We start from the raw sequence: 18,468 nt of genomic DNA on the forward strand, positions 1-18,468 counted from the left end.
GCTTTTAGCTTCTCAGGAAGAGACAACGCCTGCAGTCTCTATTGGACGTCAGTCAGATGAAAAGGGATGTGACTGCAATATTTTCAATTTATCACAATGCAGAGACGGCACATAATGGAACAAAAAAACCTCAATGAAAGATTCCTGAGATATAGCTCCCATCTCTATCAATTTCTCTTTTGGATAAAGCATGTTATTGAGAATATTTCTGATTTCCTCCCACTTTGTTTTATATCATTGAAACCCATTTGAACCCATTATACTTCAGACTCAGAATTAATTGCTGTGCACTTGATTTGAATAAACAAGGACATACTTATTATTTTTCCCGTGTTCACAATTAACAAAGAGATGTTCCAAATTGTAAAATGTCTTTGTGTTTAACAAAAAAAAAAAACAACCCCCCCAAAAACACAGGTATACAAACTATCTTCCAATTTCCTCTTGTTCTATTCACTCATAACAGGCTCAGCTGGCTGAAGTCCTGCATGCTGTTTGCTTGAATCACAGGCTGACAATGACACTCACAGACACTAATGGTCTCACCTTCACCTTGGGTTAAGGCTCTTTTTTAGAAAATGCAGGCAGGAAAGAAATGCTTGGTGCTTTGATGAACAGCAGCTGCAGCAATGGAAGAATGAATAGGAAAAATGCTGTGTGGGATTATAATGATGGTGCTTGAATTTACGGTGTTTATTGTTTCCCATGCAAACAAATGAAATGTGGACCGACTTGGGGGCAAAACTGTACATGCATTTATTAGCGTGACTGACTTGCTAAACGCTCTGCATTGATGTTTAAAAACAAGCTCACTGAGCATTAATTAAAACTGAAAGAGATTATCATAAAAGCATTCTAGATATATCCCATTTATCAAGTTTTACAGTTTTAGAGAGAGAACCCCCAAAATTTGATGATTTCCGGTGATTGAGTGCTTGGCGACTGTGGGGAGAGAGAACTCCTTTTTAACAGGAAGTCTGTGTAGGTCACAGGTGTCGAACTCTAGGCCTCGAGGGCCGGTGTTCTGCAGGTTTTAGATGTGTCATTGATCCAACACAGCTGATTTAAAGGCTAAATTACCTCCTCAACATGTCTTAAAGTTCTCTAGAGGCCTGGTAATGACCTAATCATTTGATTTAGGTGTGTTGACCCAGGGTAAGATCTAAAACCTGCAGGACACCGGCCCTTGAGGCCTGGAGTTCAACACCCCTGGTGTAGGTCCTCAATCATCCACATCATTGTGGTCTTAATCACTTTAGTTGAAAGAAACTGTTTCACCTCTCAAACAGTTTCTGGCCTTTTTCAGGTCAAAAACTGATGGATTAAAGATTTAACCCCTAGTGAGACTATCACCTTGGAGGTGTTGCCAAGAGTCATTGGCTCCACCTTGTTACCATGTCAATCAAACACAACTCATAAGACAGATGTGAGTGGGGGTTGAATTGACTGGAAGGGTTCTCCAGACTGAGTTGTAGGTGGCTGATAGTTGGTGTCGTATGTTGTAAAAGAGGGCACCACCTTTGTTTTCACTCCTCACTCAAACCATTTTGGTCAAAAATGTGAACATTCACACTCATAAAATCGTCTTTTCTTCATTAATTGCGGATGCACAGCTTAGTCCTGTTCACTTGTGTCTTACATTTGTGGTGCATGCACTTGGCCTGTCAGCCGGTGATCAGCTGATCGCCAGCTGATCACGGGGCCGGGTTTAAAAGGGAGACGCCACCCACCTGTTCGCCGCTCAGACATCGTTCTCCTCATGTCAGAAGCTCCAACTCTTTGCCGACGTCAGTGTCCTTCTGATTCAGCAACCGTGAGTGTTTTCCCTCTCGATTCTTTTTCTGTAACGCCAGTCCGAAGCCACGCTTCGTGCACTGACCGTTACTAGATTAACTGCGTGTCTGTTCCTACCCATCGCTAGCCTTCCCCGCGTTTGGGTCTAACCAGCACGCCACACGGGCACGCCGAATTACCGTGCGTAGTCCGCCCGTTCGTGACATGGCCTCTCCTATGTTCTGTATGTCCAAGCTCTCCTCACTGCACTGCAGGTTACACAACACTGTCCATCTTGTGTTCAGGTGTTTTTGTCCTCTGGAATGAACTGGGATGGAGTTTCTCTGACAAACCCGCTAAATAAAAAGTATTATTCTACCTGTTGTTCTGTTTCCTCTGGTTAATGTCTCAGATTTTTGTCATGCTTAATAAAGACCCAGTTGGGATAATAGCATGCTTTGAGCACTCTGTTAATGATTGTGCTAATTTTCTTTCCGTTCAGCCTTGCAGGGAACGTTTTCTGCCAAGTGGCATAAGGTCCTGATAACCTCAAGTCTGTGTTCAAGTTAGTGGTGGGAGTCAAAGAGCAGGTGCTGGCCTGCTCTTCAAAGTCCAGCCTATCGTCCTCCCCAAAGTACACAGCACAGTCCAGGAGTGATAACCTGTTTTCTTTGGTATCCTCCCTGGTGAGCACATTAACTCAGTGAACAGAAACAAGTTCTGCAGGGAGGATACCGAAGAATCATGATTAGGGAACAAGAAGTCCACTAAGCTACTGAAACTCAGGATTTAGGTGAGGACAAAGGCAAAAGCTTTGACACTGAGCTCACAGCTTTGACAAAACCCAACCACACTCGCTCTGACTTTTTCTGTGTTAAATGTGACTCAGTACAATATCTGCCACAAACTTTAATAAACCTCTTTCTGAGATTCTGCAATATGAATAGTAAATTCCTATAAATGCGATTGCCATAAGGCCAGCTGCAAAATTAGCTGGATAGTAAATATCAGCTGTAGGCACAAGAGGGAATTGTCTGGAACCAACTATTAGTAAATCTGGGACTTTGAATAATAACATAAAACCCATTTTATGTCGCATTCATTTTGTTTAACTTAAAATCACTTTAAGTCTGAGTAACCCTTGGATGCATGGTAAAGCACCACCTACGTATAAAGCATTTCCCTTGTTAACTTTGTAGCTGACAGATAGTAATGGGTATTATCGGCTCTGGTAACCCTCTTGTGTACTTCCCACCCCTGCTGTATACCAGTCGTCTGCAGCCTTCGCTCCCACTGACAGCTGCGTTAAAATCTCCTCTTACACTCAGTTCAACACACCCTGTTATTTTATCCGTCACTGCAACTTTTTATTGACAATTCATGGATGTAGTTGCCACATCGCCGTGAATCTCTTCGTATATGCATGGCCCATCAGGCATAGAAAAACCAGAGAAGCTGCTAAAATCACAGGTAATGTAACTTACTTAAACCTGCAAATTGAACCCAACAGAATTCACCTTACTTCTTACTGAAAATGTGCTGAAGAATTTGAGATGATTAAAGGAAATGTCAAAATTAGAGTCTATCTACCTAATCCTTAATATTTTCAGAGGCTTGAAGGAGCAATTTATCCTACTTGAGCTATAATTTGGAGAATTTATTTTTTGGCATCCTTTGCCTCTTCATTGTGAAACCATCCCTACACATGGAGGTGGCCTAAGATGAATTCGGTAGCCTGAAAGACTCTTGACCTTACCCACAGAGAAGTCTGTTAATTTTCCATGGTCTGGTGGTCTAATCCATCACTCTCTGGATCTAAAGGTCAGATGTGATTCAAATCCAACCAAATAAGAGAAACTATAGATTTATTTTAATCTAATGACTTAAAAAATGTCTCTTTCAGTACAAAGGCTGCTCTTTGTTACCCCTCTGAAGGGAAAGCAAAGAGGTTTGTGCAGTCATATATACTTTGTAACAGCATCAGCTCTTTTCAGTAACTCAAAAAATAAGTTTTATAAAACTACTGTATATAAGAAAAAGATTTATCCACCTGACAGGGATCACAGCTTTTCAGTACAGTAGCAGCAAAATTTAAGCCCTGATTCATAAACCTTTGCCTGACAGTGGTGCTAAAAATGTTTTAACTCGATGAAAACTGCATTTATATTTTATCTTTGCATGTGATCCTACATTTATTTGTATATTCATTAGTGGTTATATGTGAATTATACTGCCGTGTGCTTTAAAACTACCAAGGCAGCATGTTTAAATGAAACACAAACCAGGGAGTGATGCCATAAGATAGAAATAACCTGTGATGTCACACAAAGAAAGCAAGGACTAAGTAAAACAAGAACACTCTATGTGTTGGTATGTGTAAAAAAAGTAAAGTTGATCTTAATCTTATCTTAATCTTAATCTTAATGTGTTCTGTTGTGTTACGATGGCCTGAGCCAACCACACTATCCATCAATATTCATGGGAGAGCTCAGGCAGAGAAGTCCTTACTGTGCTGTGAGGTCTAGTCAGCTGTGAGTGGAGCCACCGTGACACAGACGGCATGAGGGTACCGCTGTGACTTAAGAAGATGGAGGGGTCGCCCGATGCTGCAGTCAGGATGGATGATGAGAGTATTTGTGTGACTGCAGGGAGACGAGACAATTTTAGAGGCTCTGCGAGAACTTATAGGCAATTTTGTGTCTGTCACTTGGTGCAGCATGTTATTTTTAATCACACTGTGCTCATCTTTGTGCATTAGCAATTACAAAGGGATTGCCCACTTCAATTTGGGTAATGGACGTCTTGTCATTGAAGGAAGTAGCTGTTCAGTGCATCCCTCTTTATAGATTTCTTACCCTTGTGTCACATCAGGCTTTTACCCCAACATTAGGGTAACGAGCTGCTGGCCACCTACGCGTCTCCTCCTTCCTGCCGCCACAACCACAGAGTGCATCTTCAACCTCATAACTTTTGTTTTCAGAAAACTTTCAGAAACCTTTATCTTATTATCATGCCTTCAAGGATTATTTTTTTAATTTATACTGTTGTAAGAGTGGATATACACTAATGGTTTCCAAACAAAGATGCCTTTAGGCAGCTTTTTTTGTATTTGCAGGTACATTAAATTACTGTGAGTGATTATTCAAGTTACCTTTGTGCCATTTTATGTGTCAGATGTCAGTAATTTTTTGCAGGAGTTTGATTCAGTCTTGCCTAAGTTCAGAGTTATAAGGAAACAGGGAAGCTGGGTTCCCTGTTCCTAGCTCCCAGCTAAAATGTCCAGGCTTAGTGGCTTAAAGTTAGATGGTCACTTTATTTGGTAGGCAGATGTTAACACAGGCTGCTAGACATTTGCTAGGTCTAACATCACCTAATTCAAGCATTTCATCTCTGTTTTTGGAGCGTTTTCAGTGCAATTACCCAGCAAATGATACGTCTTCTTGTAGTTAATTGTTAACAGAGTACATTGAAGAAGTCTGCACTGATTTTTGTGTGAGTGAAATTCCACCCATCCATTTTTTTTCATTTAATTCAGGAGAGCGGACTGGAGCCTGTCTCAACTATCATTGGCAGTTACTTGCAGGGTACACCCTGGACAGGTCCAATCCATCCACAGAGCTATCACAGTAATGCCCTAAGCATCCTTCGAAGGACGTGGCCTATCACGAGGAGCCGAAGTGAGCGGTTAAATGGGATGCTCTAGCCTACGATGCGCCGCTTCTGTTGCCTAGCAGCTACAGACCTTATCATTGCTCAAGATAGATGGAGGAGAAAATCTTCATTTTGCCTCATTTGTTTTTACTTTTACTAGAGGAAATTAAGATGTCTGTGATCTGTCTGAGGCTGAGAGACTATAGTCACATAAAAACAAGACTGTTAGCCAAATGTAAAACGTTAGCTTGTAAACAACAGCTAGCTAATGTTATTTATTTGACTGGTGTCATTACAATATAGTTTGAATAATATAAAAGGGCCTACATTGACATTGTTATATATATTTCTAATGAAAAATGACAAGTGGTGCAGTTTAACTCAGATGACTCATACTGAGCTTCAGTAAAAGTTCAAGATACATTTCCATTTCATATCACTGAATATCATCACTGCTCTATCTCAGCGATTGTTATCGTGGAGTATTTCAATATTGTTAATATAGCGCAACCTACATTTGTCTGAAAGCTTTACTTATTTATATCTTCTGTCTTTCCCCAGGCTGTCGAACTACTTTACTACGCCCCCTTACTTCGATCACTACTCGATTAATGTGTTACAATAAGGCACTTACTGATACAGGCTATAATAGCTTTGCACACTGGACTGAATATAAGCATTTTGCACATCATGTTCCACCTACATATTGCATTTGCTCCCTTTTTGCTCATAACATTTACATATTTTTCAAATTCTGATTTGTATCCTAATAATATCTGTAGGCAGTTGGTATATATTCCTATTGTGTGCACTTATATTAATATTTATATGGCTATGTATTGCATATACTATTCTATATTTTATTTCTATGTCACTATTTTATTACACCATGACCCCGAAACAAATTCCTCCTGGTTTACATTTAAGCGCAGTATCCCGTAATTTTAGCAAAAGTTATAAAAAGAACTAACAAGATGTGACCATTTTATGTTTCTCATAAAGTGAAGGACAAATTGATGCTCTTAATATTTCTTTACTGAGTTATAAAATAATTTCATAACTACCATGACAGGGACAGCAAAGCATTCACACCAACAGACAGTTAATAGACATGTAAGCACATGTTATTTCTATATTTAAAAGCTAAATGCTAATTACCTTAAAAATCAAACTCACAAACTTACCCAACATGCATAGCGGACCTTCTTGCTGTAAATCAACAGGGCTAGCTACACAAAGTGAAAGTCTAGCAATATTTTATTTAAAAGTTAGCAAAGTTAGCAGCTATTGTCTGAATGCTACAGCAATACAGATGGATGGGCTCTGATAACCAAGCTAGCTTTTCTTAGCTTATAACTCAACACTTCACTGCTCCTGTCCAAACATCCAGCTGCAAAAGATAAAAGTGCTTAAACCAGGCGTCAGAACCTCTAATCTACAAACCAGTGGATGTCTTCGCAGTGACTTTCTCTATGTCGTACTGTATACAAGCATATACAAACATTATGCTTCCTTGCAGTTAGTTTCACAGCCCCCTCTTGATTTACATTTGATGGTAGTGAAATGCAAAGTAGTGACGCACACGAAGAAGAAAACACTAAGCAAGAAAACAATAAGCACGACAAATATTTAGTGAGTCAGCTTGGTAAATATTTCATGAATTCAAGAAACATATAACATTGTATGTCATGTTTATTTCTGTTTGTAATATTCTCAGTCTCTCCATAATCAATGTTTGACTCTTTGAATAATGCAATCATCTATGGTTCTAACACATGCAACACAATACTTCATAAAATCTGCAGGAAAACACCAACCCACACTTGCAGGGTTTATTCCGCAGTGTGTGTTGTCACTAGCCTCGCTGTGGAGAATCGGCGTGTTTGTCTACAAATGCATGCATTGTGTTCACAATTAACCAGCCTGACAGACTTGTCAGCAGTCTTCAGGGACGTGACAGGCGGCGTGGAGTTGTGAATGGGAGAGGGGGCGGGTACAGGGAAGCAGACGCAGCTCCTCTGCTGGAGGAGCGCACACAGAAAAGCGCAATCCGATGGAGCGTAGGCGGTTTACCTCACACACCTAAACACGCGTAAACATACGCACTCACTTCTCCTCAAACACTTAAACCAGTCTCCAAAGGAGGTTTTTTACCCAAAGAGAATAAAAAAAAAAATCTAAGGACAGGATGGATTCTGCACAGCTGCTCCTTCTGGTGTTGTGCGGATACCTGCCAAAAGTAAGTCTCTGTCTCTCTTCATACTGAAACCATTAATTTATACTTTTACTACAGGCATATTAGATTAAATCCGCTGTTGGACTCTTAAAAAACATTTTTGAGTGTGTTTAATGTAATGAAACAAAAACCCTTTTACTACTATTTTACTTTTCCTGCTCTATGATATTTCCTGTTCATCTCCTCGTAAGACATCTGGCTTTAGAAAGATAAACTAGGCTGCTTTCACCCAGCAATATATGTGTGGTTGGGTAATTTCAGTAGCTGGCAACGTGAACTGTTGGCTTTTTTTTTTTTTTTTTTTTTTAACGTGAGTGTAGTAAAATAAAAAGTCCTCTAAATCAAAAGATCGCACATGATAGTGGTTCAGATCAGAATTCGTTGTGAAACCTTTGTGTGTGAAATCCACCAGTCTGGCTGCTTTTTACTTTGTTCCTCCGCCTGTTTTATTTATTGTATACAATAAATATATATTTTCATCCATTCTCCCAGGTGGATGAGTGGAGTAATTTACCTAGGCTCTATTTTTACTACTCTAGTAAATAGTTGTACTCTCTCTAGGTTTATATAATTACATAGAAAGCCTTTGAGCATTGCCACCTGGTAATAAGTCACCTTTTAGTGGCACTCAGTGTTGCTGCTGGGAGTTTTTCTAAGCCTGCACTGTCAGTGATGGATGCATAGGCTTTCCCGCATCTCCTTAAAATTACACTCACTGTAGACGTAAGCAGGAGTGAGGCATGAGTCTCTGCTGGTCTGCTCGGTTGTACCTTTCGGTCCTTTTGTGAGCAACAAACCAAAGCGCCGTCAGTTTTTGCCTCATTTTTCAGAAATGTTATGTGAATTTCACTTCAGTTTTATTTTTTTACTACACAATAGCACCGGTTCACAACAGTCAATATTTGAGAATATTTGGAATATGAAGAGGGCTCTCACTGCATTTCAGTAACTGAGGGCAGAGATTAGCTCGTTATTCATCTGATCTCTGTCAGGAACCTGTAGTTTCAGTGAACTGAGGAATTTTCAGACATGTGGGAGAGAAAAGAAATAGACAAATATCTACTAATAGTTATAATTTTGTGCTGATCTGAGTCATCTGTCCCTGAAGCAAGGGTTCCTCAATGCTTTCCACAGAAGCTCTCTTCAGGCAGACTACACTGTGAACATCTGCGGTATTTGCCTGTGTGAGAATTTCTCCCCGCTCACCTCCCACGACTCTTTGATATCAGGCTCAGCCGGACGTTTTAGCTTAGCCAGATGTGTGATTAGTTGACATACTTTATTGGCTCATATGCAGTATATTTGTCTCTTTCCCCCCCCCCCCCTAAGTCCTTAGATGGCTGCTTTATAATAACACACCGTGACATGTTTCATCAATATGTCCAGTAAGGAGTTGTGGTGCTGAGTGAAGTGAAGAAAGTGGTTAAAAAGGGTATGTTAGTGGTAAGATGTTGCTGTTATTGATTTAACAGAATGCAGATGGGAGAAGGAGAAGAACAGGGACAGGGATGAGAGGTGGTGGTGGGGGGTGGGTTTAATAATGATTTCTCTTCCTCGTCTCTCTCTCTGAATATGAAACCAGGTGAGAAAAACCTTAAGGAACCTTTCTTCCAAATAATCACAGAAACCCATTTACACTGTGGGGTGGTGTGGGAGGTGCAGCACAAACGTATTTTATTTCTTCAAACAGTTTCCGTTCCGATGCTTGAAAATGACTTTTCTGTTTTGGTTTAAGTGTGGACAAAAAAGCAAATATATTTTCTGCCTTAATATCCTTGTGTGTCTGTACCAGTGGATGAATGTAACTAAGTACATTTACTCAGGTGCTGTTTTGAATTTTATGATAATTTCAATCTCTACTCCATCTCAGAGACAAATATTAACATTATGTATTTGTCCGTAAGCTTTAGTGGCATATTAAAACGATCATATTCCTCCTCTCAAGTTGAGGCAAACCGCATATCTCCAAATTTGGAGATTTTAAAATAAAATCAAGCTGAAGGATATAGTGTTCCTTTGTTGGCTGACAATTCTTTTTAAATATTAGCAGGTTATAAACGTAAAATAAAGCTAGAAAATGCAGAAAACAGGACTTTGAGAAGCATAGTTCTCACGGGGCTCTGATCCTACAAACACATGGTGCAGATTAAACCATCCAACAGTTTATGAAGTTTGTTCAAAATAGCTCAACCTTAAATTTCTGCAGCAGTAAAACTCAGCAAACACATTAATGAATCAGTTATATTACCCCTAAAACATCATGGAAGATAGTAAAACACTTTTACTCGTGGAGTATTTCAACAGTAGTATCATATTGCTTCTTAAAGTAAGCAAGTGAAGGCACTGAATACTTCTTCCACCACGGGCTCTTAAAGCTTAGAGATGTTTCCACTCTCTCTGCAGTCACACAGTAAGTCAGCATTTCCAAACTTTGACTGTGCAAAAATAGAAATTAAAATATCTGTAGCATTATAGGATTACTTTCAAAGGATAAGCATAAAGAATGCTTCAGAAATAATGGTGTGCAATCAAAAACAGTCGTCTAAGGAAGCAGAAGGCCACAAGAATGCAGTTCAAAACAGGCCTATATTTCTAAATGTGCATGTAATAGGATCTTTTTTAAATACTAGCACGTGCAGATGTTACGGTATTGTTTGGTCTGTTCATGCTGTTGGCAAACTGTAATACTTAATCATATTGAAAAACCAGGGGTTGTAAATCTTATTTATATAAATAAGTAAAAGATAAATATGAGGTCTATTGTATAAAAATTAATCCCTGCAACACTCAAAGCCTGCTCTATTATATAAATCTGGCTGTAGTCTACTATTGTGTTGTCCATTATGTAGCCTCTTATGGCAACACAGTGGCATCAGCAATCACTATCTATATGTCATAGTTTTGTGCATGTAAATTAGATGTTGCTGTGCTGAATTTAAAATAAAACAATGATTTTTCGAGGTGTTATAGGTGCACGGACATTAAAAGTTATTCATTTGAGCCCATTGGTAGGTGGTTGCTTGGCAACAGGATTGCATCATATATGTAATATTGATAAGAACCTTCTGTGGCCGAAGAGGTACCTGTGTGTCGAGTTTGGTTGTTCAGCTCCTGATTGTGTTGGAGGAGTTTGTGGACCAACAAACAAACAAACAGACAAACAGACGTTTGGCCCATTAGGATGTACTTGGAGAAAACTGCGCTGTGAAAGACTGATGTGAAATATTCCAAAATTTTAGCTTTATTTATCAAAGATTGTATTTCACAAATACCGCACAATTGATGAAAGCTCACTCTGAACTGATCATAGAGCAACAAGTTGTGTTAAAGCAGAGCTGCTTTGGGTTATTGGTTACAGATATGTGGCAGCAGCTACTCCTTCAGCTAATTTTGGCACTTGTACTGGCAACTGGAAACGGCACTGCATAATTGGAACCACATAAATCCACAGTTTGATCATTCAGAAACAACATGATAATCACACAAGCTCTTTGAAGACCATGCATAAGCACATTGTTCTCAGTAACTGAGAGCAATTCAAAATACTGCTCAAGTCGTGTCAGACGTGTCCTGTGCTCTTGTTTGTTTGGCTTGCACGGCGTTTAATCCTTCGTTTTTTGTCAGATTTTTAACAACAGGCAACCATTATTTAGATGCTGCTTTATTTTTGTTCAGTGAAGTGTAGAATTGGGAAAAACACATTAGTCCACAATGTCAGACACAAGTTTCACCTTTCATTCTTCTGTCAGCTCTTCCTCTTTTTTAGAATTTGATTGTTATCTCAAACTGGGAGCCACTTATATATAACAACAATCGCTAAATACTTCCTTGCACTGCTCACAATGAGGTCTACGCAACCAAAACTTTAAATCCTGCAGGTATTTATGCAACGTTTTCCACACTGAGACAACGTGCATACGTGTTCTGTGTGTATATGTGCTTGTAGCTAAGTCTTTGATGAGGTCCACTTATCATCTGTACAATTTTGCGTAGTTTGGCGCTGGCGCTTTTGATTCATTCCTCAATACAGTCATCTCCATAGTTGGCTGTCTAAGTGCTTGGTATTAGTAGGTTTCCAGTATCTCAAGCGGCAAGCACTTAGTTTTTGTCTCCTCCTTTTTGAGCCCAGTTATAGATCACTGTCGCATCTCCTCCCCTCCTGTATCACTCCAGCTGTATGAATCCCTTGCTGTGAACTCTGATGACTGTTTTATCATTGGTCTACCTCTTTGTGTGCTCTGGCTCTATTCACAATATAAAGGATTATGTGAACTAATAAACTACCTCCATGCAATAGAAAAGCTTGATCCCAGCAGCCTATAGTAGAAAGCCATGCTCACATTCCACTGCTATGTCTGTTTTCTTCCCTGATGAGGGACTTTGTTTCAGTTTCTCTTCTGTTTATGCAGCATTAATGGCTTTTGGGAAACGTCACATTCAAAATGAGTTACAATTTGCAAAAGCTGCAAGACACGAAGCAACTTTAATTATCATTGACATTTTTAAAATTGTTGGCTGTTACCCAGATCTTTTTATTATTATTATTATTTTTAGAAAACACAATTTATTCAAATAAACATAAAAAAAGAATTTAAATGGAGATTTGTCATTGTAAAGATAACACACGTGTTGGGTGTTAATGAGATTCAGGATGCCCCTGTTATACTGTGGGGAGTCAGCATGCATAATCACTAAAGTTGAAAACACAAACAGATAAAGTTTAATTATTTAAACTTATTGAGTCTCTTGCTTTAAGTCCTTTGGTTAAACCCTGCCAGTAGGGGGCAGCAGAACAAATGTATACAAATACAAAATATAAGTACATTAATCTCTATAAGTAAATATTTGCATGTTAACAGAGTCTGTATGAAAGGGACACAATTTATTGTCCTGTTTTTTAAATTTTATTTTGTAGTCTGATTTCTATTGACCAATCATAGTTGACAGACATCGACCCAAAGTCCTGAAACACTGGCCATTCAAAAGACACCAGACGCCAAGTAATCAGAAAACACCTGACAGTATTACAAGTCAAAGAAATTTAGATTTTCACATATACTTATTGACTCGGAGGGATTTTTCTAAGACATTAGGACATAAAACTGCTTTTTGCTCTCTATTTTTGGTCCCCACGATGAAGTATAGCGTAGAAAAGCACTCTATAATTACCAGACAATTTACTATTTGTTTGGCTGCTAAATTCTGCAGTAGGTTAGCTGCTTAACACACTAAATAACCAATCACAAGGCAGCAACTCAAACCATTTAGGCTTGTAGGGATGCTCAGAATAACCTGCTGAGGTTCAAGCTGAGTATCAGAATGTGGAAGAAAGGTGATTTAAGTCACTTTGGCATGGTTGTTGGTGTTGGTCTGAGTATTGCAGAAACTGCTGATCTACTCGAATTCTCTCACACAACCATCTCTAGGGTTTACAAAGATCTGTACAACTATCAAACATCAAGTGAGCGCCAGTTCTATGGGTGAAAATGCCAAGTTGAGGAGAATTTGAGCTGATAGGAAGGCAACAGTAACTTAAATTATCACATGTTAAAACCAAGGTATGCAGAAGAGCATATCTGAATGCACAACATGGTAAACCTTGAAGCAGATGGGCTCTGGGAACAGAAGACCACACCAAGGGCTACCCCTGTCAGCTACAAACTCAAAACAGTGGCTCAAACAGTTAGTTTGTGGTGCTAAAATTGCTCAAATCTGCAGCAACTGCACGACACTATCATGTCACTGTGAACCAAATCTCTGATGTTTCTTTCACATAGTTCAGTCAGCCATGAAGTATCCCAACACAATACAAGTAAGGTTTAACTAAAGTGGCCAGTGAGTGAATATTTGACGCTGGGTAATCAGACTGCTGTGGGGTTGTCCAACATTTGGCGACTACAGATGCAAATCAGCTTTAATCTGCATCTGCCAAAGTAAATATAATGTTTTGATCAGTACATTTAGTGCATTGGTGAACCCTATTGCAGTGATATCATTACTACACCATTTTGCACACATTAAACAACACTATACTGATAGCAAACAAATATTCTCAATGGTGTAATGATTTTTTTAAAAGGAGCTTTTAGTGACTAATGTAACCGTCACTGTACTTGACATTATAATTGCAGTGGAGATGTTAAATCACTCGCGCACATAATAAAACTTTCTGTCACGGACTGGAGGAACTTGTAGTCTGCAATGTAAACTCACTATGAGGATAGTATTTTCCACTCAGAGAGGTTTCTGGACCCAGATCATCTCTAAAGTGCTTCATTTTTACATTGTCTTACAATCAACATCATTCTAATGAAAAACAGGGTTACTGAAAGGTCTGCCCAACATGAGAGCTAGCAGTTTTCTTTCCTCTCAAGCAGTGCTGCTACCATTTCCTGAGGATATGTTGGACTTTCTGCTGTAATCAGTCACAGGCAAAGACTCTCATCCCAAAGTTGTGTGGATTATGAGAGTGTCAGGATGACCTTCAAGAGAGCAAGCGAGGCAATGAGTAACACTCAGGGAAGGCAGTGCAGTGTGGACAGGCAAATTACAGCGAGGTTTTACATGGTTCGTACCGTGCACTGAACTTCATCATTAAAATTTTGCTAACTTTTTAAAGGAATGCCATCTTATTATACTTTACAATGTTTGAATTATTAATATCCAAGAAGGAAGGACTCAGTCTGGGAAAACATGAACCATAGCCCTGGCAGAACAACAACAACATGCAATCTCAAGTAATTTTTTAAATGTCATTCTTCTGATTGCCGACCGTTAAACAGTTTGTAAATATACAGAGAGTGTTGAGAGTGAGCTTGAAAAGGCATCAGATGAGAAAATCCTTATATGTGCTCTCAATGGAGGCAATGGTTTGCTATTTTTAGATAGCCGATAGATATCACAGGGTTAAACTAAAACATATTAAGTTTAACATAATGTAGTGTAGTGGTTTGCACATTTGATTAAAAAATGACCCCCCCCCCCTCCCCCCCCCCCCCCCCCCCCCCCCCCAGTTTGATCTTGGGGGATGACTGGAAGGGTAACTGGTGTACAAACTACCATGTCAAACAAAATCAAACCCACTGTGGTGATTCCACAGCATATGGGAGCAGCCAGAAGTAGCTTCTTCTGACAGCTTTTCTTGTGTTTGATCAATCATTGTTTGCAGGTCAGTCACTGGGGGCATCTTTTAATTATCTTTATGTTAGGTTAGCAAAGCTGTGACAACAAAGGTGGGTTCCTAGATTCACAAACATCCTGATCAGTTATATATAGTTTTCATCAAAGTGTCAAAGGTGGGGCCGAAGGGAGGCCCCAGGAACAAAATGCAACAATGGGTGGAAGCTACACGGGGGATAAAGAGGTCTCGCTAGTCCTACCTGTTAAAATTAAATATATTTACTGTTGAAAACAGACTATTTCTTATCCGGTTAAATCGCTGTTAGATCTTGTGCATCAGGGCACCTGCTATTAAATACTGGTCTCCTAATGTATGGAGGCAGGAGGTCTGTGCTCGTTACCATCATTGTAACTCAGCGAATGGTCAACTGGTCAACATCTGGTAGAAACAATCCTCCCACTCCCCTTTCTCATTGCTGGATCCCCCTGTGCCACCCGAATCTAAAAAAAAAAATCCTGGAAGTGCTCCTGTAAGCGTTATTTATGCATGAATAAAAACAGAGTTGTGAAGTAAAGCACTCCAGCCTTCCTGATCTCATTCAAGAATAATTTACTGCTCTTCATAATATTTTAATCTAAGTCTGATATAATGAGTAGGGAGTTGTTTTTGAACCAACTCTGTTGCTGCCAGAAGCATTGAGGCTGCACTAATTTGTTGTTCCCAAAGCTGGATCCCACTTGGATTCTACTATTTGAACTTTAACTAAAAGTAAAAGTAGGTGTAAGTTAAACTTAAATAGATTTTTACTACTAAAAAAGGCTGATGGGGTATTGTTGTTACCCTGTCGGGCAGCTGGACAACTCGATTTCATAGATATACCTGCTAAAAATCTCAGCCGAACTCAAATCTCAGTGACCTCGACCTTAAGGTCAAGGTGAGAGGTCAAGTTTTCTGAACATTTTGTGAATGCAATAACTGTAGGCATGTCTACTAGGACACAGGGGTAGCACTGGGGGCTCCCAGTATTTTTAATGTTGATGTTATGGTCCTGAGTGCATGTGATACTGCTTATTTTTGATACGCAGACAAGCTGCACTGATCACAGCAGACACACTCAGACTGATTGTAATGTCATAGAAATCTGTGTTTATAAATTAGATGACAATGGTTTGCAAAGCTTCACTAATGAAGAGTGATTCCAGTCAGTCCAAGTCAGACGATGATTGTTTGGAGACAGGTTGCTTCCCACCAGGTGTCTTGAGCAATCACCTTGACATCGAAAGTGGTCATCTAGAGGTTGAGGGTATTGCATGCTTAACCTATGAGCGACCAGTTAATCACCCCATCTTCTTGTAATTCAATTTGGTCACTGGAAAGCCGTCAATTTTCACGCGGGTTAGTGTTCTATTTTTAATCTAGTGTGACTGTGCTTTTTGTGCTTCTGTTTTTGTTTTGTGTCTCCCACCTGCCTCTGTGTTCTGCTTGTTGGTCCTCTCATCACTGTTTTATGACAGCTGATAAAGCGGGACATTTTTATTAGCACGTGTAAATGTCACCTAATTTGGTGTTTGACCTTTGGCAGTTCAGACGAATATTGGGCTCATATCAGCGTATGATAATGCAACACTGATATATCAGTGTTCGTGCTGCGAGAGGATCACTTGTTTAACAGATGAACCTCTGACTATCCCATGCCTCATTAAACTACTAACATGAGACGTGCCCTTTTTCATTTGTGATGGTTTGAGGTGTTTCTCTTGCCCGGGGTGCGCATTGCATCGCTGACTGCTGTTTACAGCAATGTAATATCATTTGGGAACTCAACCCTGCACTAAGTAGGACATTTCTGGATGATTGATGAGGATCATTTGATGTTTGACAGTTCAAAGGTGGCCGGGACTCGTGAAGGACCACATATAGAGAGGATGAGTCGAACAAGCATAAATGCATCTTTGTGCTTTAGCCCTCCTCACTGTGACCTTTGCTGCTTTGAGCGTTGCCGCTTGGTTAGCAAGGTGCACACTGAAGCTCTTCACTAGCAGTTCATGAATACGCTCTGCTTCACGCCGACTTTTCCCTCCTCATCTCCAGTGACCTTCTCAAGCTCCTTACTGCTCGTCTTACACATTTTCATTGACCCACCGGCTCTCCACTAGCAGCTGTCATCCTGCATTTTTCAGCGTGTGTTGACACAGATGAACAGTCACAGCAGATTACTCAGTGGCTCCCTTCTCCTCTCCCTAATTTATTTGTACAAGACAATCTATTTCCCTGGAAAAAAAGGCTCAGTTTGAGAACATTTCTTTCTACTTAGCGTATTATTAGTTATTAGTTCAGTCTAATAACATATAGCATGAAAAGCTGGTGATGGTGACGAGAAAATGTTTACTAATATAACTGCAAGCTCATGTTTTCTGGTGTTCTTGTGTGCACCTTGCTAAATAGACGTTCTTTCTGTTGCAGGCCAATAGAGGCATTTTTTCACTCCTGAAACTTAAATGTGCTTTCTGTTTCGTCCGTAGGTGCTATCGGTGCAGATGTGCGACGTGGTGAACGAGATCCAGCTGGAGAAAGAGCGCTGTGAAAATAGCACCTCTGGGAACGTCACTTCAGGTCATTATGGAAAACATATGTAGTCTCTCCAGCTCTTTAGGGTGTGCAAAAGGCTATTTAAAGAAAAAGGGAGGCATACTTAGTAAATATAGAGTAAGGTGAGGTCAGACAGTGTGTGAATTTATATTTCAGAAATACATTTCTTCAGGACATAACAGCCACATTAAGACACGAGAGGGAAAATAACTTTCAAAATAAAACAGGAAGAGACTGAAATAGAAACATGTAACACAATGACAGACAAACAGCAGGAGACACAAACAAGGAGGCACAGCAATAAGCCACATTCATAACAGTAGTACACTTTTATCCTGTTAAAGTAGCTAAAAATACACCAATGCCTTTTAACTCAGACACCAATTTAGATTCAAAATGTAATGTATGCTTCTCTTTTTGGCCCACTGAGATATCTGCTTGGCCGTCCTTCCTGTGACTTTAGGAACGCAGTGAAATATTGATGTTAAACGTCGTTGGCACTATCTCCATTTCCTTTCATTTTAATAAAAAATCACAACACATGCTGTATATACGGCATGCTGCGTTAAGGGAACAGTGGAAACAGTGTTCTTTATTGCTGTAATGGCCCTTATTTTTCTACTTTCTTATCTACTTCCTCAACCGGAAGATAGTTGAAGTGGCAGTCAGGGGTCACATTCTGAGTAACTGAGTTAACATGAGTGTTTGTGAGGAACCATAAGCTTACAGACTATGGCGGTGCAACATTATACATCAAGGGATCCTTCAGCAGTTCCTTGGTTTTCTTATAATATTTTAGACATTAAAACATTTTGATTGAAAGTAGATTTTAGCATGTAGCATTAATCAAGTATAAACATTTTATTAAAAGACAATATGGTGATTGCACAAGATGTCATAATGAAGCTGTTTGTTTGCTTTGCATTGCTCACGTCATCATTTCCTGGAGTTAACTCGGGTGTTATAAGTCAAGTAAGTAAGTCATGTATTTGAAAGGTGCAGCTGAATAACACTTTCAGACTGCTAGGTTTTCACTTTTGTTTTTCAAAATTATTATTTAGAAATTTGTATTTTTTATTAGATTTTATTAGATTAATAA

General features: G+C 39.5%; 1 protein-coding gene across 2 annotated transcripts in view; it reads left to right on the forward strand.

The window, feature by feature from the left end:
- The first annotated feature begins 7,474 nt into the window (after positions 1 to 7,474).
- Positions 7,475 to 18,468, forward strand: part of vipr1b (vasoactive intestinal peptide receptor 1b) — a 49,044-nt gene continuing 38,050 nt past the window's right edge. The window contains exons 1-2 of one of the 2 annotated variants that reach the window (XM_006795139.3): positions 7,475 to 7,663; positions 17,303 to 17,393. In XM_006795139.3, coding sequence (XP_006795202.3) covers positions 7,613 to 7,663; positions 17,303 to 17,393 — 142 coding nt within the window. In that variant the 5' untranslated portion in view covers positions 7,475 to 7,612. Of the gene's footprint in view, positions 7,664 to 17,302; positions 17,394 to 18,287; positions 18,342 to 18,468 lie in introns of those variants that run through there. The other variant, XM_087846164.1, reaches the window with a different exon arrangement.

This window comes from Neolamprologus brichardi, chromosome 9 (assembly GCF_056152115.1).
Source record: "Neolamprologus brichardi isolate AB-2024 chromosome 9, ASM5615211v1, whole genome shotgun sequence".
In the NCBI taxonomy this organism is placed as follows: Eukaryota; Metazoa; Chordata; class Actinopteri; order Cichliformes; family Cichlidae; genus Neolamprologus; species Neolamprologus brichardi.